At 36.4% G+C, this 26858-nt stretch overlaps 2 protein-coding genes across 11 annotated transcripts in view; one reads left to right on the plus strand and one right to left on the minus strand.

The window, feature by feature from the left end:
* LOC309884735 (GTPase KRas) overlaps nt 1-26858 on the minus strand; it is a 69015-nt gene that overhangs the window by 40615 nt on the left and 1542 nt on the right. The window contains exons 3-6 of one of the 2 annotated variants that reach the window (XM_082773977.1): nt 20955-21133; nt 18775-18934; nt 12026-12149; nt 5819-5944 (exon numbers count right to left, since the gene is read on the minus strand). In XM_082773977.1, coding sequence (XP_082630103.1) covers nt 12030-12149; nt 18775-18934; nt 20955-21133 — 459 coding nt within the window. In that variant the 3' untranslated portion in view covers nt 5819-5944; nt 12026-12029. Of the gene's footprint in view, nt 1-5818; nt 5945-12025; nt 12150-18774; nt 18935-20954; nt 21134-26858 lie in introns of those variants that run through there. The other variant, XM_082773978.1, reaches the window with a different exon arrangement.
* On the plus strand, nt 43-25987 carry ETFRF1 (electron transfer flavoprotein regulatory factor 1). Of its 9 annotated transcripts, none has more exons than XM_082774033.1 (7): nt 46-339; nt 429-644; nt 1409-1455; nt 2018-2185; nt 5623-5710; nt 24699-24726; nt 24835-25987. In XM_082774033.1, exons 1-2 carry the CDS (start codon nt 295-297, stop codon nt 639-641), a joined length of 258 nt encoding a protein of 85 aa, XP_082630159.1. In that variant the 5' UTR covers nt 46-294; the 3' UTR covers nt 642-644; nt 1409-1455; nt 2018-2185; nt 5623-5710; nt 24699-24726; nt 24835-25987. The 9 variants fall into 9 exon arrangements, with proteins under 9 accessions (XP_082630152.1, XP_082630159.1, XP_082630153.1 ...); XM_082774027.1 differs by lacking the exon at nt 2018-2185 and adding an exon at nt 5928-6001 and having other exon boundaries at nt 24835-25982; XM_082774030.1 differs by lacking the exon at nt 2018-2185 and having other exon boundaries at nt 24835-25981.

Raw genomic sequence — 26858 nt, forward strand, 5'->3', positions numbered from 1 at the left:
CGGCGGGGCGGTGCCGCGCCGTGCGGCCCTGCCGTGAAGCGGCGCGCTGTTACGACAGGGCGCGCGGCCGGGGAGCCCCTGACCTTCCCTTCCGCACCGGGGGACCCAGTAAGTGCCCCAACAAATAGCCCCGTCTGGGTAAAAACTGTAAACGGCCAAACCGTAATTGCTTACAGGAGGCTGGACCGGGATTTACGGACTTCCACAGAAGGCTAACAGCAAACCGATTATTCTTCAGGTAAATTAAAGACGCAAGCAATCGCGCAGGGCTGCAGAGTTCGGGGAAATGGGAGAATGGCCAGTTCGTTACGAGGGGAAGTGCTGAATCTTTACAAAAACGTAAGTGCTTTACATGCGTCGAGCTTAACCGGACAAAGCCCTTTTAACTGGAAGCCTGTCTAAAAGGAGTTTTTTCTTCTTCCCTCAAGCTGCTGTACCTCGGAAGGGAGTACCCCAAGGGAGCAGACTACTTTAGAAGCCGTTTGAAAGCAGCTTTTCTAAAAAATAAAGATGTGAAAGATCCCGAAAAAATTAAACAACTAATTGCCCGAGGAGAATTTGTGATAAAAGAGTTGGAGGCTTTGTACTTCCTCAGAAAATACAGAGCAATGAAACAGCGCTACTATGATGACAAGGAGTAACCGGTATTAATGACTATGTAATGCTACAAATCCATAAAAGCAATCAATAAAAGAACTGTAACCTCGAAAGAAATGTAGATCCTTCCAACCCGTTTGAAGTACAAATTATGATTTTGCTTACCCTTAAGTAGGTGCTTGAAAGATCTGGGGGTTGTATTGTGTGGGTAGCAGGTTCTTCTTGACTAGCTTTGACCTCCTTGATCTGAAACTTCACGTATGAAAATAATTCTGCAGGGAGCAGCGGCAGTGTGCTTCTGTTATATTTCAATGTATGTGCTGAACAGTTAGCTGGTGATCAGCTGAGTGTTTATTTGAGATGCTGCATGCCTCTTGTTACTTAGAGGATTAATATGCTTTTTCAAGGCTTGTACATTTAAAGCATCATTCCCACCATAACTGAGCACCTGCTTGAAAGGGAGGAAGTTCTCAAAAGTTTTAGCTACATCTGCTTCACGTGCAAGACTCCCAACGGCAGGCTGACAGAGGTAGTGTTACAGAGAACACTCTGGGAAGGGGATGGAGTAGAACAACAACGGTTTAAGTACTTAGATCCTACAGACAATTCCTGCACCTACTGCTGATTTCTGAGGTTGCGTAACTCCTGTAGCAGGAGTTTAGAACTTGATCCTCTCCTCTGGAAGAGAAGTTTGACCCTAGCTGTTTGCTCCACAGCCAATTCTTTGTAGACTTTGGCTCAGCTAGCACAAACTTGTGCCATAACTGTTACTCTGTATATACTGTGGTGTTTTTTTTTTTTCCCCCCACAGAACTAAATTACACTGGAGATGGAACAGAAATAATCTTTGAAATATAGGTAAGTACTCACTGCAGTAGAACTGCTGACAACAGCAACAGTCTATACCTGCATAAAGTACAGAAAAGTAAAAAAAAAAAAAAATAAATAAAATAAAAAAAAATTAAGGCCAATTAGAAGGTATGCTACCTTAAGATGAAGTATGTGCTTCAGTTTGTAGCACCATGTTGATGTGAAGAAGTATTCCCATATAATTTACTAACTCCTTTACATGTTGCACTTAAAACTACCCTGAACAAATAACCTCTACATACAACATTCAACTTACCCTTCTTGGTAACTGGTAAAAGATTATCCAGATGGGATAACTAAGAAGGGTGAATGTGCAAGTTGTAGAACAGTAGCAATTCTACACTTTGTTCCCCCCATAGGACACAGGAGTGTCTTTTGTATTTTCTCCTAAGTTTACAAAAGGCATTTGATAGAAGAAAACATGCACAGCTGGGAATGAGCACAGCTCATATTTTAGACTTGTAGACAAATTTGAATCGAGTCTGCTGTTATGACTAACAAAAGCAAGGTCTCTGGGCATGGCTGGGAGTTAATAGCCCTTTAATTCCAGAAAAAGGAACAAGATGTGCAACCTCACAAGGCTCTGCTCAGAGAACAGGATGCAAAAATAGCACAGACCGCTAGAGGGATCAGTATTACAAAGCATTTTGTCAGAGTGCTGCAGCCCCTCTCAAGAGGAAGGGAACACCACTGGGCAAAGACAACCACTTTATGACAGGTAATGAGAAGTACAAGAAATAAACTGAAAACAATCGTCGAACACATGCAATTCATGGGTTACCCCATTACAAAGATGATGAACTGAAATTCTTCGAGAGAAAAGCAAACGGGGACAGAAATTCACAATACCTATTATTTTTTTTTTATTACATTACAATAAATAGGAGCAGTACAGTTTGACAAAAAAAATGACAAATTCCAGATCACTTCACAGCACATACTCCTAAAAACATTAAAAATTTTAAAACAAACAGTGGTCTTTTTTTTTTTTTTTTTTAAACTTAGTATATGGTACGACCAACATTCCGGTCACACAACCAAATGATGGAAAAACTGGATCACACTGCATATTTTCCACATCAAATAAAGCACAATGTACAAAATGTGCATGTTTCAGTTTACACTATACAAAAATAGTTAAAATACATTCCAGGTAAACATATTACATTAAGAAGTCATTCTAGTAAGAAGTTGGCACTCAAGAGGAAAAAGCAGAAGTATTTTCAACATGAAAACACGAGACAGTGGAATAAAGAAATGTTAGGAAAGATTTACCATCTATGTAGCTTTATGTAAACTTCAGACAAAATGATTTGTATACAGTTTGATGGTCTTTGAAGGTAATAATTGTATTGCTTTATAAAGCAACGAGTAGAAGATTGTGTGTCAGGATTTACCCATGACAGAGATCCTGTTATTGTAACAAATTCTATGCAGTGTAACTTTTTTTTTTTTTCTTAAGTTAGGGAAAAAATTTAGGCAATGAGACTGGTTAAAATAATTTTCAGTTCTGAGAAAACCAATGATAAAGTTGTTTACTGGTGTTACATAAAGCTACCATAAGGTGTTACTCCCTGACACATGGCAATTTAATGTATTAACATGGTAAGTGATTCACATGTTTATTTAGCAGTTACTATCAGAAATGATAGTACATCCAGGTATGTTTTTTGAAAGCATTTCAAATAGGGAAAAGACGGAATAATTATGAGATCAACGTGTGCAAGCTGCAATCCAACATGCTTCACCAAATCTTTACAAATATTAAGACAAAACTGCACAACAGTGGCAAGGATGAGCTTTTTTTTTTTTTTTATGTCTATAAGGGCAAACGTAAATAGACTGTAATAATTTGATTGGTAGCTACAGATCACACTTACTGAAAAAAGTACTTACATATAGCTTCGTGTTAGAGCTATATTGATCTGCATTTGATGATTAAGACGTTTCTGCTAAATTTATTTCTCCTACCATTTTTAATTAAATTAATATGAGAATTTTAGACCAGCCCTAATTTTACATGCAGTGTGACTCAGTTACCAAAAATCGTAAGTCATCTTAGGATTGCTTTTGTTTGCTCAAGATATACTATCCAGTTTTGCTGTGTTCTTCATATATAATCAAGAGCATCTAAAATGTGCAAATAACCAGTTGTCTCCAATACATCTTTTAACATTGGATGCTGTAAAATGTTTTGTAACATTAAGAATTTGTCTGTATTCCTTACTGGCCCTTAAAATGTAGTGCTAGTCTCTCCTATTACTATTTTTCACAATCTTTCATAATCTGAAGTATATTTCGTATCAAAGCTGAAAGGGGAGAGACTGGGTTTTGGTGGGGGCCTAGGGGAACAAGCAGTGCAGGCATGGAAAGGCATTCATTTGTTAAATTCTCAGCCACATTAGTTAAAGAACATGCAGCAATCCAGACAGTACACTTCCCCTAGCAGCTCTGCAGCTCTCCACCTAACAGTTACTGCTGTGTTTTTCTTTTTTGTAGAAAGAAAAATATTACATTTATGCAGTTGCACCTTTGACATCATATAAAAGGTCTAAGTTACACTGGTATATTAGAATTCTACTGTGTAAAATTTCCATGTAATGGTTTAGCTATACTTTAGGTTACGGAAATGGTGCTCTTCCCTGTTCCAAACTTCCAGGATTTACCAGTCCAGTGTCCTGAATTACCCTACGTCAACGTCATGTTTAAATTTTTAGGGTACACCAAAGTCACACTTTTAAATTTTACTCTGCAGCTGACTTAGGGACTCGTGTACCTTCTGGAACTGAGGCCACACTAAAAGCATCTAACAAGGCAACATTTGCAGTAAGATGACAGGAACTGGTAGCACTGCAATTACTGGCTCTTACTTTGGTGCAGAATAGCTGGACTACTTGAGTACCAAAATGGAAAGCTTCTGCAAAAATTCTGCATTAATTCTGATCAGAAAATAAAAAAGGAAAAAAAATCACAAGAAAATATAACCACAGAAAAAGACAACATTAAAATCTTGGTCTAGTTTCATGACAGTCTAGACACTGGAATGCCACTCACCAACCATATAATCTGTGCAACAAAACCAGCACTTCACAAACATCACACAAACATTGAGTATGGGAACAATGTTCTACGCTGAAGATTTGTGCAAATTCCACACCATTTTATGGCATTGTGGATTTCCAAATTATTTGTATGAAGCAGCTAAATTCAAGCTCATTAATTCATTGATTTGAGGTTACTAGAATTTAAAAATCCCTCCCCTATTTTTACATAAAATAGGCATCTGGAAATATTTCATGCCACCCTTGGGGAAAAAAACAAATGGTTTTAATTTGCTATATAATTTAGGAGTCATTCTGATTTAATTCTTATGATAAATTCTGGATCCATGTATGAATTAACCTAAGAATTTGAATCAACTTATCTATTAAGGCTTTCTAGTTTTTCCTACAGACACTAAGGGTGAAATCTTGTACCTACTGAACAAAGCTACTTAAAGATAATTTACTGCTATGGGGTCAGGAGAGCTAAGATTTCACCTTGGTGTCTTCAGACACAAGAAGTTAAGCGAAAGTCTTAAAGCAATGCATTAACAACAGCAAATCAATTTAATTAGAACTTTTACTTTTTCCATTGCCAGATGTGCATTATTGTCTTTTTTTAAATTTTCTTTTTTTTTTTTTTATAGAAAAAATATAGTATTTAAGGAGTGACCGTGACAAATTGCAGTGAAAAATTTTTTGTGAAAGTTTTATCTTTACATTCATTAGAGTTGATCTGAAATGCTACAAGACTAGATGCCTAAAAGCAAAATCTACAGGAAGACTATAAAGGCTTCTGGTCTCTCTATATTGCAGTCAGTCTAAATTAAAAGGAAGTCTGAAATGAAAGTCTCTTTTGCTAACTAATCTGTTTTCCCAACTAGATTTAAAAAAAAAAAAAAAAAAAAAGGAAAGGGGATGTTAGAATGTGTAGAGCATCATTTCATTGTTTTGTTTGCACACAGAACAAAAGTTCACAATCAGTAAGAAAAATAGGAAGTTAGCGACTGTGCATGCACCAAAGAGTCCTAAGACAGGTTTTTTTTTGTGTGTGTTTGTTGGTTGTTTTTTTTGTTTGTTATTGTTTGTTTTTTTTTGTTTGTTTTCTTCACAGGCATTGCTAGTTCAAGAACCAACACTCAAAGAATACTGGCACTTTAAGAGGAATGAAGTTTCCACTGTCATTTAAAACAAGCATTCAGGTAAAGCTAACAGGATCATGAAGCAGAAAGTAAAGTAATGCTAAAACAAATGCTAATAATTTAGTGTAATGTACAAAAATTACTTAAGTATGTCTTAAGAATAAGGATAAATTGTATTTACATAATTATACACTTTGTCTTTGTCTTCTTTTTCTTCTTTTTACCATCTTTGCTCATCTTCTCTTTGTGTTTTCTGATTTCTCGAACTAATGTATAGAAGGCATCATCAACACCCTGAAAAAACACAGAGTTGCACACATTAAGATCACATTAACAGACTTAATTGTCTAGGTAAGTACAGTCTGTTTTCATCTGACCAGATGAAGTGACTTCAGGTGAAGTGTGTTCAATCAGCACTCTTGCTGCCTGCCAGGAGAGCAGACACTGTCTTCTTGCCGAAGCCTTTACAACATCCCTAAATCAAGCTGTGCATTGGAGGAATTGCTGGGGCACCAACACCCTCTCGAGCATTTCTAGATTTTGGGAATGGGCACCTTGGGAAAAACGGATTGAGATGGATGGGGGACTACAGTTGTCTCCTGTCATATGAGATGCATGTCTAACTGCATCACTGTACATGGGCAGCAGGGCCCACAGGAGAGCAGCTCTAGGCAGCAGCCAGCCAGTCAAGCATTTGAACAAGTCCTGGCTACAGGCTGTTCCTCTCCAGAGGTCTGAGGAACACTTACTTAGACACCCAAATGAACTATTCTGACACCAGCAACAGCTAGCATCATCTGCCTGCCCTTTCTCTACTATTCCCAAGCTGGACTTAAGAGCAGCCTGCGGGTGAGTTACTGCCCAGGAGCTGACCACAGACATCTGCAGATACAACTCTGTTAATAATGTGACTCGGGAACATGTACTGCTCTCCTGTCCACATAGGTGGGGCATATGTTATCCCACCTCAGACTAGAAAAGCACAGGCACCGCATCTTTAGATTCCAAGTATATTACTACTACTAAATTTCAGAATAAAACTCTGAAGCATTAGCTAGCTTTGCTTATGCCTTAATAATCTACATGGCTTTTAAAAGTAAGTATAACTATTTGCAGCAAGAATTTGGTACCAAAGAGATAGTTATGATTAATCTACATTTAGTGTCATTTGTCATGCACACTAATACAGTAATCACACTATAGTGTTGTTTTGTTGTTTTTTCTTAATCATCAGATAAGCAAGACAATCAAATCAATCCCGCATTGCAATGATAGATTAGTATTTGATAAATCATTCCATTCAACCTATATGAAGACACATGAAACACATTAGCTGTGTATTCTATCACGTACAGTCATTTAAAATCTCCACAGCTCCAACAGTTAAGCTACAGACACAAATGCTAATGTTTCTTCACACTAAGTAACTTCTCCACTTTGGGGGCGGGGGGGGATAATTATAACTGAGGAAAATTAGCTGTTTTGACCAGAGATCTGTATGCCTGATGTGAACCATAATCGAGTGTTATACAGTATACTTGTATATATACTTGAAATGACCTATTTATGTGATACAGTTTATTTATATTATTGCCTACCTTTCAAGTTGCCTCAAATCCCAACTGAGTATCTGTGTTCTCAGTAAGCCCTTTACATTTAATACTGATAGTTATAAAAATATTAAGAAGAACTTAATTTTTCACTGCCTTACTCCTTGCATTATCTTTTAGATATGTCAGAAATAGTTGTGTAATGTTAATGCATCACAGTAGCCAACTGCACCACTATAGAAACTGATCTAGAAATTTGGCCCTACAACTGACAGGCAGCTTTCTACCTCTTCTCAGCTAGTTTGCCTTCAAGCTGACAATTAAAATCAAGTCTTAGTTTATTCCTGTATACCTACTTCAGCGGAAGAGCATAAAGTGAACTCCGAAAAAAGGGCAAAAATAAAATGTCAAAAATCAGCTTATTCATTGCTGTTTCAGTCAACTACCAAATGGTGATGAAACTATTATATGTTAAGTCCAAATGACAGCGAGGTGTTAACTAGCTACACCTAGAAAGCAATGCTTCCAGTATAACAAATTTATTAAAAGCTTTCATGTGTCAAGTTTATAAACATGTTTACAAATAACTAATGTTAGATCAAAGTCCTTAGTAGCCCTACCACCAAAACTAATAGTACACTATGCAAGATCTCATGACCTATAAAATACTCTTGCAATTAAGTTTCTCTTAGTTTTAAAGTGCTATTTGTCAAAATAAAATTGATGTACCACACCTAGTAAAAGTACCCACAGTTCTGGAAAAGGTTATGTCTTTTGAAAGTTAGAAAAGCTAGGTATTATTTCATAGACAGCTACTGTATTTTACTTATAACTTCAGCATTAATGCACAAAGTATATTTGGCAATGTTCATGTAGGGAAGTGATCTACAAATAGCGATGGTTCAAAGCATATCTTCTGCAGTTCTCATCTCAGACAGCCAACCAGGAGGAAAGTAGTAATAATCAGTCACAATAGAGAACAGTTTAATTCTTACAACAAGAAAAACTTCTGTACAATATTAATCTACAGGACTATTCATATTTCCTTACAAAATTACTTTAGCACTTTTTACTGTGCTAGAAAAGCATTCACTACAAGGACAGTTGTTAGCCTTAAGTGGCATCTTCTAAGACAAACTAAACAGAAATTGCAATTGAAGTCTTCAAGTGAGCAGTCTACCTTCCTTAAACTATATTTTGAGTAAATACAGAGAAAGCAACTCATACAAAGTAATACTGTGGGCCTTTAATCACAGGACTTCACAACTAAGGTTGAAATCTTATTCTACCTAGTAAGGTGATGATCTTTTAAATACAGTGCATGTTGCAAAATACTTGTGAAGAACAACTTTCATCCTTGCATTTACACCTTTGTAACGCAAGCTTTTAAAGTTATTAATGACATATATACTAGTTTCTGTATTTGAACAGAAATTCCTTTTAAAGTTAGGTAATATAACATACAAAGCGTTTAGAGTATTTGTGTTAGGACTGAGGGATTCAAAATAAGCTGATCTTTCAGTCTGTGGATTAAGTGTTAAAAATTAAATTAGAACACAAGTGGAAACTGTTTAGAGAAGTTCCCTAAAGGCATCAATATTACAAAATCAAATCTGGTCAGCTTCCCCAGTTACTTTTTTCAGTAGCAATGGACAGCATGCAGCTGACTTTTCTCCCTCTAACAATGGAGTTACTGTGCACAAACTTTTCAGGAAGCATAAGATGTACTGAATGAATGAGTGCTTTAAATCCAGGCTTAGGATTAGAAACTCAAAATATATGATGTATGCTCCAAGCTATACCACACAGCCACAATAAATGTATATTTGCTCTGAAAAACAGAGGCTGAGAGTAGGTTGCTGTATACAGTACAGAGCTTGCTCTTTACTCTTGTTTTTTCAAAGTGCATCTAAGAAACATGAAAGGAACAGAAAAATCCCACTGTTCCTGCAGAAACAACTTGATCCTGGCTACAGCTTCTCTTTGGGGCACCACAGTTCTATCATCCTGTGGCCATACAGAAATCTGGATGTCTAGTTTTGTGTTTACAGGCATGTGTGCACCTTTGCAAGTAAGCTGGATCTATCAATAAGAAACCATAAAATCATAAGAAATGGGGATTCCTAAAGTACTGCAGCCTCAAATAGATCTTTACAAAAGTTTAAAATCGTGGAAGAGTCTTTTAAATGTATTTAATAAATACTACAATACACACACAAAAGTTGTGAGAAAGTTAACATTTATCTCTCTGTAGTTCCATGGAAAAATCATTATATTAGTTTTAAGCAAAAATCTAGAAGTTAATGAACTTTCATAATTTAAGTATTTTTACTAACACAGCTCAATCTGAATTGCTTGTCTAGATGCTTAATTTATACCACAGAGTAGCTTTTCATTATAGTATTTTTTTTTAATGTAAAAACTTCTTAATGCTTTCAAGAGAGAAATCGTTTGAGGATCTTACACTGAGTTTCAGAATTTTCTCCTTGCTTGTTGGAAATGAAAAAAAGGTTTTGTGTACTTTCTGCTTTGTGTAACAACCAAAGGAATTAAAATCTTGGAAAGTGTCAGCAGTTAATAATAACCTGGGTAGTACAAGGTTGCTCAAAACTTTGACAAGATCGAAGTAACTAAAAAGGCACCTTGTAAGCGGCAATAAGATAACTGAATATTCCTAGAGGTACCAAAATGCTCTGAACCATCAAATTTGACTACCAACAGACACGAAAGGAAAATAAATACTGTGCATCACTTCAAAGCGTGCTATAGTGAGTATTTCTGAAGTTTTGAATACCAGCTGAAAAACTTGCATCATTAGGTGCTGCTTTCCTTAGCTTTTCTACTATACAGCAGACTGAAATAAAACACATATGTCATGGAATGGGAATTAATACAAGCCAGAGTGTTTTAAATGCTGGACTTCTTATGCCACTAGAATCACTACTGAATTACAGCTGTACCACAAGAATTTTGGAGTATGCTTCCTCCAGCTTAACCTCCTGCATATGAAGTTGCTGAAATGACTATCAGTATTTTGAAGATTTTTAAAGGAATTCATTTGAATATGAAGATGAATGTCTTCTCTCCTGAGCAGGCACTCTGCAAGTTCTACAGTCTTGTATCCAAGACTATTTTTGAAATAGGATATGGAGAAAAGAAACAATATCCATTGCTGACAGAAGAGATTTCCCCTGATATGGGGAAAAAATAAGATGACATACTTCTTTTGGAAGCAGGCAGAAAGAAAATAAGAAGCAGGTAAAAAGAAAGCATACATTCCCTGAGCTATATTAAAAAAAAAAAAAAAAAAAAAAAAAAAAAAAAAGGAGAGAATCCCAGAATCTGAAAAACAAATAAAACCACAATTCCCAACATCCTATTCTCCTCCCAAGGAAGTCTAAGAAAAGGAAAAGCAGAAAAGTCAAAATCTAGTATAAAAAAAGAAATTTTACTTCAGGGATTACAAATGAATGCTTTCTTTACTAGACTAATTCTGGTAATGGGGATCAAGTGGGAAATTATTTACTGAGTGAAAAGGAACAAACCTTCCCATAGGAAGAGGAGCTCAAGGAACAAGGTCAAACCATTACCAAGGTGGAGGGCAAGGGTTTAGTAGAAACACTTAAAAACATCTTACATGGAAACAAAGGCACTTCACATCATGGCTATATTAGTAATACAGCAAAAAACGGCATAGTTGGCTTTCAGAAGACTACAGGAAGGAGGCCTAGACAATTTTAATTCTTATTTCACTTATCAAAAGCAATCTTTATCAAAAGCAAATATCTGAAGTTGCATCTTAGAGCAGTCATTCACTCTTAGCTTTTCAGTGATATAATAATCCTGAGATCTAGTAAAAAAAAAAAAAAAAGTTACATAATAAAATCTCTCCCTCCTCCTTCTGAGGATTCAATTGTCTTATCTAATGAAATCTTCCTACAGGTACAAGAGTCTTTTTAAGATGGAATTTGAACTCCACTACCTTTCTGCAAAGTGTTCTGAAGTGTGAAAAACACTTCTTGAAAAATAGACACTACCTTTTAAACAACAGGAAACACCATATCATCCTCCTGCTTGCAGAGTATATAAGGAGTAATAACCCACTTTCTGATTTGTTGCAGAAAGAGGTAAAAAAAATAATGGGTTAGTAATATATGCAAGGAGCTATTTTGACGGTTTATCCAGACATCACTGGAAGTGATTGAGACTAGCACTTTTTCCACATCACAGATTCTTCTCTCCTCCTTCTTCCTATTCTTCTTGGAGTGCATAATTAACAAATTATTTGCAACAATTCTGGATGTTTTTTTTTTCTCCAGTTGTACTTCACTGTTGCCTTTCCCCCCCCCCCCCCCCTTTCTTTTTAAAGACTCAGGAGAAGAAAAAAAGTGAGAAACTCCTCTTTCTGCACCTCAGAAGGCCTATAAATGTTATCTTCTCCCCTCAGCTCAACAGCTAAAGGTTCACTCAAATGTCCAACTTCAGTAGTATCTGCAACTGATCTGTATTAAAATATTTTCCTCTCAATTTCCTGACACACAAAATTATATCTGCACTTTACAGATGGAGACCCTGACATGCAGGAAAGACCTCCTCTTACTCTATTTATCAAAAACCTTTAAAACAAAGCAAATCCACGTGTTTGCTAGGAATATTATTCAGGACTACTATACTGCAATCTGATTGGTTTTATATCGTAAATTATGTAATTAATCATAAAATGTCTGATTTGCAAGATATTCTCAATCAGCTTTATTTGGCAAATGATTTGTAGAACTTACCCTGTTACATTACAAGACTTACCCTGTTACATTACAAGACTTACCCTGTTACATTACAAGGCATTTTTTAATTTTCACGCACCCTGGAGTCTTTTCTTCTTTGCTGATTTTTTTCACTCTGTACTGTCGAATCTCTCGCACCAATGTATAAAAAGCATCCTCCACTCTCTGCATTGTAAAACACAACTCCTTAAAAACTGCTTTATTATCAATTGACATATTGGAACACCCATGGCAGAGGAAAAAAACACCGAAATTATGAGCTTTACTTGAGAAAAGTATATGGATCTCCAAATGGTCCACAGAAAAGCTGTGTTCATATTACGTCCAGAGATAAATATCAAAGATTCTGTCCATCAGAACAGCACAATGGAATAAAACTCTCAAAGATGTCACAGAATAAGCCACAGGACCTGCCTTCCTAGCTGACAAAATTTCTTTCTTACATAAGATCAGCCTTGCATTTAAGGTACAGTTTAAGATTTAGCCCAGTACCCAACTTTGTCAAGCAAACTTTTCTCCTCAATATATTTAAAATGCTGGGTCTGCATATTTGTTGCTTGATAAGTACTTTTTAATGCAAGGAACTGAGACATGCCAAAGAATTTACTGCTGACCAATTACCATGAAATCTGTTCTTTGAGACTTTTCTTTTCCTGTGCCAGGTAGCACTAGGACAAAACAGAATAAGAACAATTTTCTTCCATTTCTTCCAGTGCTGAAAATAACCGAGCTTGTATTTCTGAATCTTTTCACACATTTTTGTGGGCATGAATGTATTTAGCAGGCACAAAACCCTGTTAGATTGGTAACTAGGGGGTACTTGCACACAGTTAGCCAACTATTTGCACTTCTTAGCCAAAGTGAGAACCTGTTACTCTTTGGGCTGGCAAAGCAAGCTTGTTTCTTCTGTTCTTGAAGTACTTGAGTTGCAAAGATCTGTGCCACAAGCTAACAAAGTATAGAAAAATTCTAAATCAGGCAATTTCGTAACAGGTTACAAATAAATTCCCCTAAGAATACTAAATTTCACTATTGTTTTTTAAAGCTACTTATAGAGCAAACACGATGCTTCCAGGTTTAGGAGAGTGAATATTTGAGTCACAGCAAAGTGCTTTTTAAGAAGCATCTAAAGTATATTTATTTCAGAATAACTTTCAAAGTAAATACTTATTGTAATTACAGAGGTTATTCTTCCATGCAGACATAGCAACAAGTTCATTACTGATAATGTTTAAGGGCTTAGTTCACATCCACACAAAAGGCTCAACCACTCTGCTCTTTCTGGGCTACTTCAGCACCTGTCAGGGTAGATAACAACACTACGTACAAACAGCCTGTGATGTTCTGCTGCTTGCATCTTCCTTTGGTTAATGGGAGCTCTTCAGGCACGCCAGAGCAGTGTTTCATTCTCCCTGGTCTCATGCCTTACCTTTCTGCAGCTATATGTTTATATCACTCAGAGATGCTGAGGACTGAAGAATGGTGTTAGCAAATACAAGATGAAAAGGTACAGCGCCAGCTTCAAGTTGGTGTTAAGGTTTAGCTGTGGCTTTTAAAGGGGATAGTAAATCTTTCATTTGCCTTCCTGTCAGTTTCATCACTTGTCTCCTCAGTCACACTGACTGTTGTTAATTTACTGTAAAGGTCAATATTTGGAATAACAGTGGAAGAGACTAAAGATCAAGAAATACAGTACAACCATGTAAGCCCCCAAAACATCAGGATTATCCAAACACAATCCAGGCAGTTTTTCCTTAAGTTCTCTCTCCAACCCACCTTTGTATTATACAACTCTTAACAAATATTATTAACATCTACTACTGCAGTTACTGGGTCATTTTGCTTAACCTGTACCATCGGTTATTGTATTTCAGACTCATTCTTAACACACAGCTGTTTATCTGAGGGTACGTCTGACCTACAGCCATACCAATTTTTAATATTAAATGGATTTTATTTGAATTCTTGGATTGTATCTGTTATACAAAACATGTCCTGTTAGCATGTTAGAGAAATTCCCAAGTTGTCCTATATTTCGGGCCTCAAAGTTCGCAAAATTTAAAAGAGCCATCAAAAACAGAAAAAAAAAAAAAAAAAAAAAAAAAAAAGTAAAGCTCATACTTTCATGTTTTCCTAGAAGGCATGGAAACTTATTCCATTAAAAAGAGGAAAGAGTAAACATTGATCTGCTGCTATTCGCCAAAGTACAGGCTGTACAAGAATCAACGTTTTTGCAAATCTACTGTTTTGCAGTAGAAATACGTAATTTGATTATGGAGCTTACACATGAATAATTCGATAATTCTTCACTTAAAGTTTATTGCCAATTTCCCCATCACCATCAGGAGCTGTGATTTGCTTTAGCAATGCAGAGAGAGGAGAGAGAGACAGAGTGAGAGAAGAAATTGCTACTACTGCCACCATCAAGAACAGTCTTATGAACTCTATTGAGAGAAACTATTCTGAAAGAAAACTGTATACAAAGAAAGACATTTGCTAATTTCATCATTACAAGGTGACATTTTTAAAGAGCCAGGTGCCAGTTTTAAAAATAAGTCATTTTAACAGCAATTTATTTTAATAGCTCTCAGTATTTTTTCCTTAAATGAACCTGCCTCACACATCTGGAATATAATCAACCAGTCCTTTTAGCTGACATAAATGGAATTAAAAATATCCTTTGGCAAATATTAAAAACATAAAAGCAGTTTAGATGTGAACAGCCTGAAGAACCCATGACCTCTAGGACAATGTTGCCCTAGATGCTTTTGACTTAGAAGATAATCTTTCTTTGCAAGTAAGCGTATTTTAAAATGAATGTTTGGCTACTTCAATAAGCATAACCAGGAATTTTCACCTGTTCTGCTTCTGTAAATAGTGCTTAAAAGAGACTAATGAAGGTTAACCTTGAACCTCAAAAGCATTCCGTTCACCTTTATACACTTTATAAGAGTTGGTATCCTAAAACCAATATAAACAAAAGTATTCCTGTGGACATGGACAAAAAGAATTATCCTCACTTGCACAACAGTACACCTGACAAAACTTTGCAGATGGAAAGTCAGTTCAGCCAATACCAGATGGTGTATAAACCTGCAAAAACCTACTAGCTCCTGCTACATGAGGTTAAGGCTCTTCTTGTTTTTGCTGTCTATAAATACAATGCTTCAAAGGACTATTTGGAAGCTGTTACTGCAACTCAGCCACATGCAGAAGTAACTTTCACTGGTTGGGATGGTAGCATTTATTTAGTTTCAAGTTGTGTTATCTTATAAAGGTTAAATATCAGACGTACATCACCACACTCACATAAAATTCTGCACAAAATCAGAATTGCAATTACGAATTTAACCACTCGAAAGTTAAGAAATGCCAGAATTACAGCTGTCTGTCCTACCTGAAACTTCACAATTGCTATACACATGTACCCCTTTTTTGGCTGCCTCTATTTATGTTGTTAGGTAAACAGCAAAACTGTTTTCCTCAGCATCCTGGAGTCATTCAGCACAGATGTTGGATGCCAAAGTTCTGTTCCAACATTATCAAAACGTTTTCTTTTTCCTGAGGCCTTGTCCTTGGGAAGGACCAAACTTTTCTGGAAAAGTTTTACCTTACAAACAACTGGCACAAAACAAAAGCTCAAAAAAAAAAAAAAAAAAAAAAAAAATACAACTCAGCCTGCACTGTGAAGTCAAGTTATAAATTACCGAAAACAAGATTTTAAAAATGGAAAGCGTTCCACAGCTATACACATAACAGCAGCTTTGAGTGAAACATAATATTTTTAAACAGATACAACAAATCCCTAAAAAATTACAAGTCAGTCCAAGCAAATTGTCTAAATTATCAGTTATTTGTGCATCTTACCAGAGGCACAGGAATAAATGTCTGTAAACGCTGCACCAGTTACACACAGGTTCTCTCCAGACATCACAGCATGAAAACAGCATCTTTGTCATGTAGGTCAACTTAAACACTTCAAAAAGTGTATGTTCTCAACAACTAAAGCATACAGTAACTCCTACATACCTGCTTTTCTTTTGAGTCTAATACTAGTAGGACAGTGGCACATTAAAGGATACCCCCTAATCCACACCTTCATTGCCAGTCAGAACCAAGTAAAAACAAATACACTAGCTTTCATAACAACTTATTAGTGCGCTTCATTTCAGTGTTATTCCGTTTCCTATTTTTGACCTAGTCTATCATTTTTTTTAAGATCTTAAATAACAACTGAATTAGTTGGAACAGACGTGAGATTTTGCCTGAGCATGAAATGCTTTCATTTTTAAAGATATGCCTTGGCAATCAAAACAGAGTAGACTGACAACTCCTTTGCATTTCTACCTCTCTTACTTCCCTAGAAAGCCCCTCTGGTTTTAACTCCAGCAAAGGTGGGGTGCAGAGAAGACCTAAAGCAGCTACGCAGCAGGGAGCCCTTTAGCAGTGCATTAGTACCAACATTTGCGTGATGGCAGGTATAGGAAAGGAGGAGAAAAAAGGTTCCTACTGCTGAATAATGATGTCAGGCCTTCTGCACATTCCAGGAGTTATTGGACCATCAACTACACTTGTTCATAGACAGACGTTCTGCACGTAGCCAAAGAGTATCAGATTTTTATTTTTATTTTTTATGACAAGGGCTGAATTCTGCCCAATAAAAATATAGTCCACAGACCACATCCAGCTCACAAAATGGCTTGACCCTCCCCCCCAATTTAAAGAGTTACTTTTGAAGAAGTGGTTTTGAAGTGGTGTTATGAACACCACTATGAAAGAACCAGCAAACACATAATGATTCAACTTTCAGAATGCAACATTCTCAGCAGAGACTAGTATGTTTCTTCACTTTAAAATCTGAGACCTTTAGGGACCTCTTATCTGCAGAGGGTGTACAGCTTGACTTTGAAAAACAAAGGCCAGCCAGACCCCTTCTATTATATTTCAATTGGCATTACCAAAAACATGAAGTCAAATTGTAGCAGTAACAGTTCATATGAGACTTTTTGTCCTGTGAAACAAGTATAAACCTCTGCCAGACCTCTTGAAAGATGTATCTGGATGAAAGAAAAAAAGCTGATAGTACTTCAGGTAAAAGAGGACTAGAAGAGTGGACAGGTGTGTTGGTTTTTGAGCATGCAGTTTTGTATTAGGCTAGGCATGGCAGGATGCTTGTGGGAGTAATCTGCAGTTTGTGGGTGAGGGAACCTTCTTCGAAGATACACCCAATTTCATTAAAACTGTGTAAGAGTATTTCCTAAACAATGTCTGACACTTTATACAGCAGGCAGAACAAATTAAGATCTATATGTTAGTATAGAATTTGTATTTCAAACCTCAAATGTAATTTCAGAGTTGTTCCTTTTTATCCTAGCATCTCAATGACAGCCACTAATGCAGGAGCTTCCAAACACTCTAATTATTCAGACCACTTATACGCCACACTCTTCAGAACCCTCTTATGGCCTCGTTTATTGTCAGCCACTGAAGTTCTGTAGTTCTGTTTTCCTTATCCTACCTGACAGAGGTTTACAGGCTCTCTTATTGCCAGAAGTTAGAATCCCTTTGATTCCTCAGTGAAGTTTTACTTATCAGCCCAGGTTTCAACTTGTCAGAAACTTGGGTGGGTGTAGCAAATTTGCACTAATGAAATATTCACTTCTTTTATCCAAAAATAACTTGCATACTGTCCATGATGAAGTTCTGCCAAATGATGCAGCAGTTACACAGCGTTACTTGAATTGCAGCATTCTGCCCTTATTTGCCTTTTTCTGCTACACCTACTTCCCAATTCATAGCTTGCATGCAACACTTCTGATTATGCAGAGTACAAGTTATTTGGCTGCTCAGGCCTGGTAAAATTCTGTAGTGAGAGCCTTTACTCTTACAAAAAGAAAAATCAAAATCAACTTTTTTTTTTTTTTAAGAATACATTCTCAGGCACAGAAAACAGTTTCACCTATAGCTTCCAGCTTATCTTCTCCTGAATATACCACCGTGTGTAGCTTTGTTCCAGATGAGTGACAGAACACTGAGAGGGCCCTAGTGCTGCCTCTTCCACCTATAGCAGTGGAGTACAATAAACAAGTGTTTTCTCTAAAAATGTCAGGAGTACAAGTTTACATCAGCAATTAATCCTGTAGAACCACATTACGGTTTGGTTTGGAAGGGACCTTTAAAGATCATCTGGCTCCAACCCCCCTGCCATGGGCAGGGACACCTCCCACCACACCAGGCCACCCAAAGCCCCATCCAGCCTGGCCTTGAACACTTGCAGGGATGGGGCATCCACAGTTTCTCTGGGCAGCCTGTGCCAGTGCCTCACCACCCTCCAAGTGAAGAATAGCAAGAAACTCACTCCTAGTATCTAATCTAAATGACCTGTAATTTCAAAGATGACTTATGGTCAATTGCTTAGCTATAAAATAGGTTTATCAAGTATGATCCACTAATGCTAAATCAATACCTGAAAGAAAAATTATGTTGGTTACTAATTAAGCATACAAACAACTCATCTTCTAGCCTTATGTTAAAAATTCTGCAACTGTCTGACAGTGGAGTGCAATAGCATTGAGGGTCTCATTCTTTAAGTTTGTGCAACTGAAGCAAATCACACATTAATAAACTACCAGTTGTCAGTGAGATGACAGAAAAGACACCACAAGAATTTCTACTCTGCAGAAAAACATCCATTGATATGACCAAACAACTGTCAATACCCAGAATGATTAACTTTATGATAATTAAGATGGGAGTTCCATACTTTTATCTGGTAAGTTTTGAGCTTTACCTGTCTTGTTTTTGCTGATGTTTCAATGAAGGGAATTCCGTAACTTCTTGCTAAATCCTGAGCTTGTTTTGTATCTACTGTTCTGGAAGGCAAATCACATTTGTTTCCTACTAGCACCATGGGGACATCTTCAGAGTCTTTAACTCTTTTTATTTGTTCCCTAAAGAAAAAGACAGATTTAATAGACATTAATAGTTTATACAGTAGATTTAAAACCACTGAAACAAAATGAAAATAAAGTATTCCAATGTCATCAGTTATATTGATCTACCACACATACACTATAAAAAAAACGCCAAAAAGTAAATTGACTAATCCTATCACCATCAAGTATATTATCCTATTTTAAAAAAGCTGACATTTTTCAGTAAGTTTATCCATCAACAATGCTCATAAGGCTGAACTGCCACAGCTTCTGGCATCATTACACAAGAATTCCTTCCTCTTCTACAGCCATAGGAGGCCCTTTTGTAGAATCACAGAACGGTTTGAGTTGGAAGGGATCCTAAAGACCACCTGGTTCCAACCCCCTGCCACGAGCAGCGACACCTTCCACCCAACCAAAGCCCCATCCAGCCTGGCCTTGAACACCTCTAGGGACAGGGCATCCACAGCTTCTCTGGGCAGCCTCTGCCAGTGCCTTGCTACCCTTTGAGTAAAGAATTTCTTCTTTGTATCTAATACAAATCTACTCTCTTTCAGTTTAAAGCCATTACTCCTTGTCATATTACTACACACCCTGACAAAGAGTCCCTCCCCAGCTTTCCTGGAGCCCCCTTTTAGGTACTAGAAGTCACTATAAGGACTTCATAACAGTCTGGTTAGATGAGCAAGAGTTTAGTGGTTTTTTTTGTTGTTGTTTGTTTGTTTTCTGAAACCAAGAGATATTTTGTATTTGTCATCCCTGCTGTAAGAACACTTAAGTGTTTCATTTTTTAAGTCACCAGTACCAATACATTCTTTAATTACAACATTTTATATTTAATGACATTTACACAAAAGCTGGCTAACCCAATTTAAATTTAGAAAAGGAACTGTCCTGGAGCAGAAAGCCCACAGTACTCTCCTAATCGCACAGTTGCTCCAGAAAGATAAGCCAGTAGTAAACTATTTTTGTGGCTAGGAATCTACCAGTTCAGCTACTCAAATCAACACACAACAGAGTCAAATGAGCTGAGCTGCCAGCATACAGGAGAAAGTGAAGCTGTATGATCAGGACAGTTACAGCTCCTGACTTTGATTACTTTGAACTGTCATTGTATCCCACCTTAAATGAAGAGCAGCAACTTCTACCTGGTACAAGCTGAAGTTGCATGTTTTTGGAAGCAGATGTTGAGTTTATGCTTATTACTTACATAGATTTGTCAACACTTAAATATCTAACCAGGAACAGCTTAATATTTGTTTGGGATTGACTTTAAATTGAAGCTGCTAAACTCAGTGATCTTTAGTGGGATTTGCATTGCCTTCTAACAGAAGGTAAGTAGAATTCAGTAATATTAAATATTAATTAAATATTAATATTATTTAATATTAAATATTAAATATTGATTAAAATTCAATATAACGTTAACCTACAAAATTACAAGTGGTACGGTAATCACCAGGAGAGACTGGCTTCTATTTCCATTTTACTGTAGCTGATGTCAAGAAAGCATGAGTTGAAATTTTATCTAAGTCAGCCATCATCCTGGAACTGAGATTTCATAAGTATCTCTTTCTAAAGGTGTTAGAGCTCACATCTTACTCTAGCAACACTGCACAGATATTTTTCTTCCCTTCCCCCCAAAGAACAAAGGCTAACAATTTATATTATCGCCTATGAAGTTTCAACTGTGTAAGTTTTCCCATCTTAACACACAATTTTATTTATGGAATGAGCAATTTACCTTTAGATAATTTTTCACTATAATAAATAAGATCCACTGAGGCAGAAACATTAAGTCACATTAATTTGTAACAGAAGAGCTTTTAGATATGTTGTCTGCCTAACTCCCAAATGAAGCAGCAGACTTTCAGATTACCCGAAATTACAGACCTATAAATGCATACATAAATTGAAGCGTTGCTAACTTGTGTTTTAAATGCTGTTTCACAAGAGATCAATTGTTATGCAGCGTAAGAGCAAACAACCTATCCACCAATACAAGAGTTAGTCAATTATCTTTCTATATACACACCTATAATGGTGAATATCTTCAAAAGATTTTGTGTTGTTTATAGCAAATACACACAGGAAACCTTCTCCTGTTCTCATGTATTGGTCCCTCATTGCACTATATTCTTCTTGACCTGCTGTATCAAGAATATCCAAGAGACAGGTTTCCCCATCGATTACTACTTGCTTCCTGTAGGAATCCTAAAGAAGAGAAAAAACATAAGCCTTGGTTAAGTACAAACAAGCAAGATTTTGAGCACCCATAGCTCAAAAAAAATCTAAAATTGCTTACTAGTATTTGAGCATAACTGAAAACACTTAAGAGTTAAAATCCAAATTTAAAGATGTGCAAATGACATATTGGTAGCCCATATTTATACTAATACAGTAATCCAGAGAAGGAAAGAGCACTTAGAGGACATGCTCTGATCTGTATTCTGCATCTTCAGCAAGTAACCCTGCATGTGTGTGCATGTGTACATATACAGAGGACAGTTCTTATTCCCCACAAAGGGACACAAAGTACAAATTGGACCCAGATCAAAAGCCTCTCCCTTGGTTAATATAAGAATTGAAGAAACCTTTTAAAAATTTTTAAAAGTTTAAGTTTACTTAATTTACCAACAAAGAGTAAAACTTGACTTTATTCTATGGATGTTTATGAAAGCACTGTGCCACAACGTACAACAAAATTAAAAGGGTTCACAAGTAAGAGAACTATTCCAAGAAAGTATGCCTCTGAAAAAGAAATTATGTATAAAAACCCGCCAGTGTTTGGGACAGGAAATCTGTTTTGTACTCCTAAGCAGGTACATACAATAATAGTTATTAAATTATCCAAGTTTACTAGATATAACTGAAGTTCAATCTTCTCAGCCAAGACAGACCAACACAAAGCACAGAGTCTGATAAAAGCCCTGATGGGTTAAAGAGAACAAACGTTGGAACAAATTATTTCAACTCTATCAATTCAAAGTTTTTAGGTCACTGATTCAAATAGCTGAAATCTGTACAAAGTCTCAAACAGCTAAATGTTAATGCATATTTATGGGCTTTTTGGTGCTAGGTTTCTGTTGAGTACATAGTTTTAGCAGTAACAAGAAGATGAACATTACTTTTCCATACAAATCTGAATTTGCTGTAAGTACCTATATATTCTAAATAAACCAATGTCAATAAGCTTTAACAATGTCACTGAGTATTATTCTCAGTAAACTGTACTTGTAACACATAAAAGGTGTCAAGACGAAACCATGGCATTACCTTTCCGATCCTTTAGGTAGAGCTTCACATAATATTGCTTCTGTTCTTATTATATAAACAGGATATTTTTAAAACTCTGCAAAAGTGAGCCTAAGCTACAGAGAAGCAAGTTAAAATTGCAATTATAACTAACTTGAAGATTAATTCAAAGTGATCTTGCTTCCTTTGTACGCATTTTAAGGCACTATACATCTATTTCTATGCACTTCGTCAATTTGGTGGGGTTTTTTGTTTGTTTTTTTAAATAAGTTTCTGTTCTTTCTTGTTGCTCATCCTACAAACAAGTAGTTGTATAGAATGAAAATCTTGAAGTAAACAGACTCTCTACTCTCCTATTTATCTTTAGCCTGGCTATCATTCAGCAATATCAGATAGAACAATATTGACCACTTACCCTTTAAGATAAAAGTTAAATTTCCAAAATCACGTTGGAGTTTATTTCACAGAAGTGCAAACTCAGTGTTCGTAGTAAATACTAGGTAATTTTAGAAAAATATAAGCAATGTTTAAACATTGATGCAGATGGGACAAATACACAAGCTCCACTAAGTTTTAAAATAAGGTTAATGTTCCATGACAACGCTTAAAGGAGAAGAATAAGAAAACCTACACATCTCTATTCCAATTTACTCAAATTCAACAAGACATCACACATGTCCTATGATTAACTTTATCACAGTTAGTGACATACTAGTAGAACTTCTTGCATTATACTAGGCATGTTTAAAAAGCCTATTTTCACCCCTTAAAATTTGACTGGTACTTTAAAAATATAAAAAAAAAACATTTCTTGGAAAGCCTGTATTACTCCTTTGCACCTTATCACTTCAGAGGAAAAGAAACTCACCACAAATGAGTCCTAAACAAAAATTTTATGTAACTTTCATCAGAGAAAATAATTTTTGAAAAATTCTTCCTGCAGTAAGTGCTAGCTTTATTATGTCATGCTAGCAACAGTAGCAAAGATGCACCAGCATAAAGCGCAACATAGCTACAAAAGCAAGGAATGCCTTAAGACATTCGTTTTGCTCAGTTCTGGAAGGAAAAGTTTGTCACTAACTAGAAAGACCTGAGATGAAAGGAAAAGACAAAGGATGCGGGAGAGAGGATTCAAGTTTGAGATTTTCTTAGTTACTGAAAAAAATACACATTTTGCTTATTCGGTAGTTTTTGGTTTCCTCTCTGCCAAGAAGCCAAACATTGAATCACATTTGTAGGTAAGAAAACTGAACCACCATATTAATAGCTCAGGTTACTGAGACCCCAACATCACTGCAGTGAACACCAGCCTACACATATTACAGATAAAATTTAAATGTTACCATGCTGTGAAAGTTATCAAGTCCAGCAAAAAACGAACACAGTACGTACTGAAAAGCTCAGCGCCAGTGATGCCACTATGGTACTCGTAATACTCTTACTTCAATATGCAATAGCAGAACCCAGCACGGCCAGATTCCCCTTTAACAATGAAAGACCCCTTCTTGTGAATTTTTAAAAACTCAGTAGCTTCACTGCACACTGGAAGATATTGCAATAAAGAAACACCTAATTTAAGACTATCAAGTAAAACCAAAATGCAAACTAGAAATGAATCTCAGAATAGTACATGACCCCAAATATGAATTTGCCATTTTTCCCAGTATGCAGACACTACCTACATCAAAAAGTTTTAATTTAATTAATCACATAGCCTGCTGTTGTTGGCCTTTCAAGCCATAAAAATCACACAAATTATGCAAAAGGAGCAATAATTCCATCTGTTCACAACTAGCACTGATAGCAAAACATGATAGGAGGTCTCAGCTATGCACTACATATGGAATTTATCTGAAAAAATCTACTGCTTAATAAATCCCATCTCTGAGAATAACTTGTTTTAAGAATCTACTATACCAATGATTTAATATTAGAGTATCACAGCTACTAAGACTAAGCTATTACTAAATGTTGGAAGTTTCACAGGTGCGCAGGTTATTTAAGAACATACAGACTTAAATATCAGTATTTCTAAATCACTCAAGGGATTTTGCTAATCCGATTTAAAAAAAAAAAAAAAAAAAAGCCTTTGTCAGCCAACTAGGAAGGCCGTTCTTTCTCTAAGACATTTAAAATATGACCCACAGGTTAGTACTAAATATGCTGATGCAGTGAAAATAACTATTGAAAAAAAATTTTTAAAGTCATCACACAAGATACTGCAATTAAAGTCTTAACAAATCTAGACCAGTAGAGGGCACTAGTCCAACTGCTCTCCGTGTTAGGCCAGATTTCCAAGGGATAGCATACACAGTCTTAGAAAAAAACACTTGAAATTGCTTGGCTATAAACATGTGTTTGGACATCCATTTCAAGTGATATGAAATTGCGATAAACATATAAAGCATGCATTTCTGAGAAATGGTAGCCAATCAAATATGCACTCATTTTAATTCTTTCCCCCCTTATCACCTGGTCAGACAGAAATCTATAGAATCTAAATTCTATATTTATACCCAAACAGGTCATGAGATTTGAAGCTTCCCAAGCAGGTAAGCCAGTTATTGATTCACTCATTCTAATCCACTGAAAAAAGCAACAATATTACAGAATGTATCAGTGGTTAAGTAACCTTTTTTTTTTTTTTCTCTCCTCTTCAGCTGCAGTCTTAGCAATACAGGAATTTTGGAAGCGTTGAATTTCACCTTGTTAATTATGAAAGATTTAAAATCACTATATAACCACACAGGTATAGAACCCGCTGTATATAACAAACACAGCTCTTTTCTCTGTTTTCTCCAAAATACTTACTTAGTTTGATTATTTGCCTGTAAGGAAAAGTTAGTATTTTGGTAACAGCTACACGCCAATAAAAGGAACAGTAGTAAGTGAAAAATAATAGTTGTGACACTACCAAATCACCTTACTAGTTACTTGTCAAAACAACTTTAGCCTTGTTTCCTTATACTGCATGAAAAGACAGCCTCTATGGCTATTGTTCTTTAATCAACCCCTAGCACCACAACTGCATCTGTAAGGGAAGCACAACCTCACAACCCCTCTCAACAGAATGGGATTCTGCCCTGGTGAGGACTGAAGCATTTATACCCCATTACAAGCCCATTCGCTGGAACGCGTTTGTCACCCCAGAATGACAGACCACCCCTGTTACAACAGTACTATTTCTTCCCTAGAAGCTTAACTATGTGATTATTCTACAGTGCTGTAAGCAAACCAGGTGATTTACCACATGAGTAGGAACATCCAGTCTCCACTTTCAAGGTCTCAGGATTTACAAGACAAAAATTGTAACTAGCGCTCAGACAACCTGCAGGAGTTACAGAAGACCAACACCGTTGCATGCAACAGGCTGTTGATGCAGGTAACATACATTAAGTTGTTTCTTTCTTTCAGAAGATATTGATTATGGACCACAGCATTACAGTCATCCTGCCCATTACTAAGTAAGAACCACTGTTCTCAGATTTTATGTCCTTTCTACAAGTGCTGTGTTTTAATTGTATTGTCTTACAATAAAAATTATTTGGCATGTCTCAAAATACTCAGCTTGTTGATTAGCAAAAATCCATCAAGTGATTTAGGGATACTGACATTTAAGTTTTTGTGTTCCTAAACTGTTTACACAGGTCTGTCCTTATATGACATTTTCTATTACAGAACCTCCACAGTACTTTGTGGTGTTTAAATACACTTCTAACCTAGGAAGCCCAGATGATTACGAGCATGTATTACAAATACCAACAAGTTCCTTCTGCAAGTCCATTTTGTCTGTTCCTCTCAAGGAGATGTGTGTACCCTGTTTTTTAAGCATATTTTGAGTTGTCATTGTTTTTGTTTTCAGCTTTCACATCTTCATAATTGGAAGGGCTGCCTTCCTAGTGCTAGTCATTCTTCCTTTCTCCTTTTCACAGTCTTCAACAAGCATACATGAGGTTACTTGGCCATTTAGCAGACAGACAAAACACACGTGAACATTAAGATAATCCCAAACTTGAGCCAACACATCATTCTTTGGGGAATATTACCTCAGGTCTGTACATCACTAAAGATAGCCTCCTGCCATCTCAGGGCACTGGCTCCTTTCACTCACGTCCACGTGAAAATGACTACATAGCCATTTTCCGAGTCACCATTTTAAGCCCAGATTTAAACCTTTGTGATTCCTTGAAGTGAGCTTGGAAGCGCTCCGTTGTATAAACATATAAATGAAGTCATAAGCTAAAGAGCTTCAGTGCAGGGAACATAAAAATCTTGGGTAAATTATAGTGTCATTTCTCCTTTTATACAGTCTGAGGTTATTAAATCCAATGATCCACAGGAGATTTCAGACAACACGAGTATTTTTCTTTTATTTATAAGCCAAGGCTTGCCTGCTCATTAAAAACCTTTAAAATACTCTAACTTTTAAAGCTTAGATATAATTTTAGATTTTGAAGGCCTATGCCATGTATTCCAAAGAATTCACTATAGCAGCTACTTTACACCTTTTTCTAGACACACAGAAACACGCATTGACCTGTTAAAAAAAAAAAAAGAAATAGGGTTCCAAATTTTTGCCTCGTTCAGCATAGCATCCCAGAATACATCACTCACCATGTGAAACAGATCACAATGATAAGAGCTGAGAAAGCTTGACATGTGCATGTCAGAAGTAAAATTGCTC

The sequence above is a fragment of the Aythya marila genome (assembly GCF_965140915.1).
Source record: "Aythya marila genome assembly, chromosome: 1".
Lineage (NCBI taxonomy): Eukaryota > Metazoa > Chordata > Aves > Anseriformes > Anatidae > Aythya > Aythya marila.

What these genes read in the sequence shown, in the direction of transcription:
- ETFRF1 (XM_082774026.1), top strand. Translation starts at nt 295, where the DNA reads ATGGCCAGTTCGTTACGAGGGGAAGTGCTGAATCTTTACAAAAAC. An exon ending in TGCTGAATCTTTACAAAAAC is followed by an intron (nt 340 to 428) that starts GTAAGTGCTTTA and finishes TCTTCCCTCAAG; the next exon opens with CTGCTGTACCTCGGAAGGGA.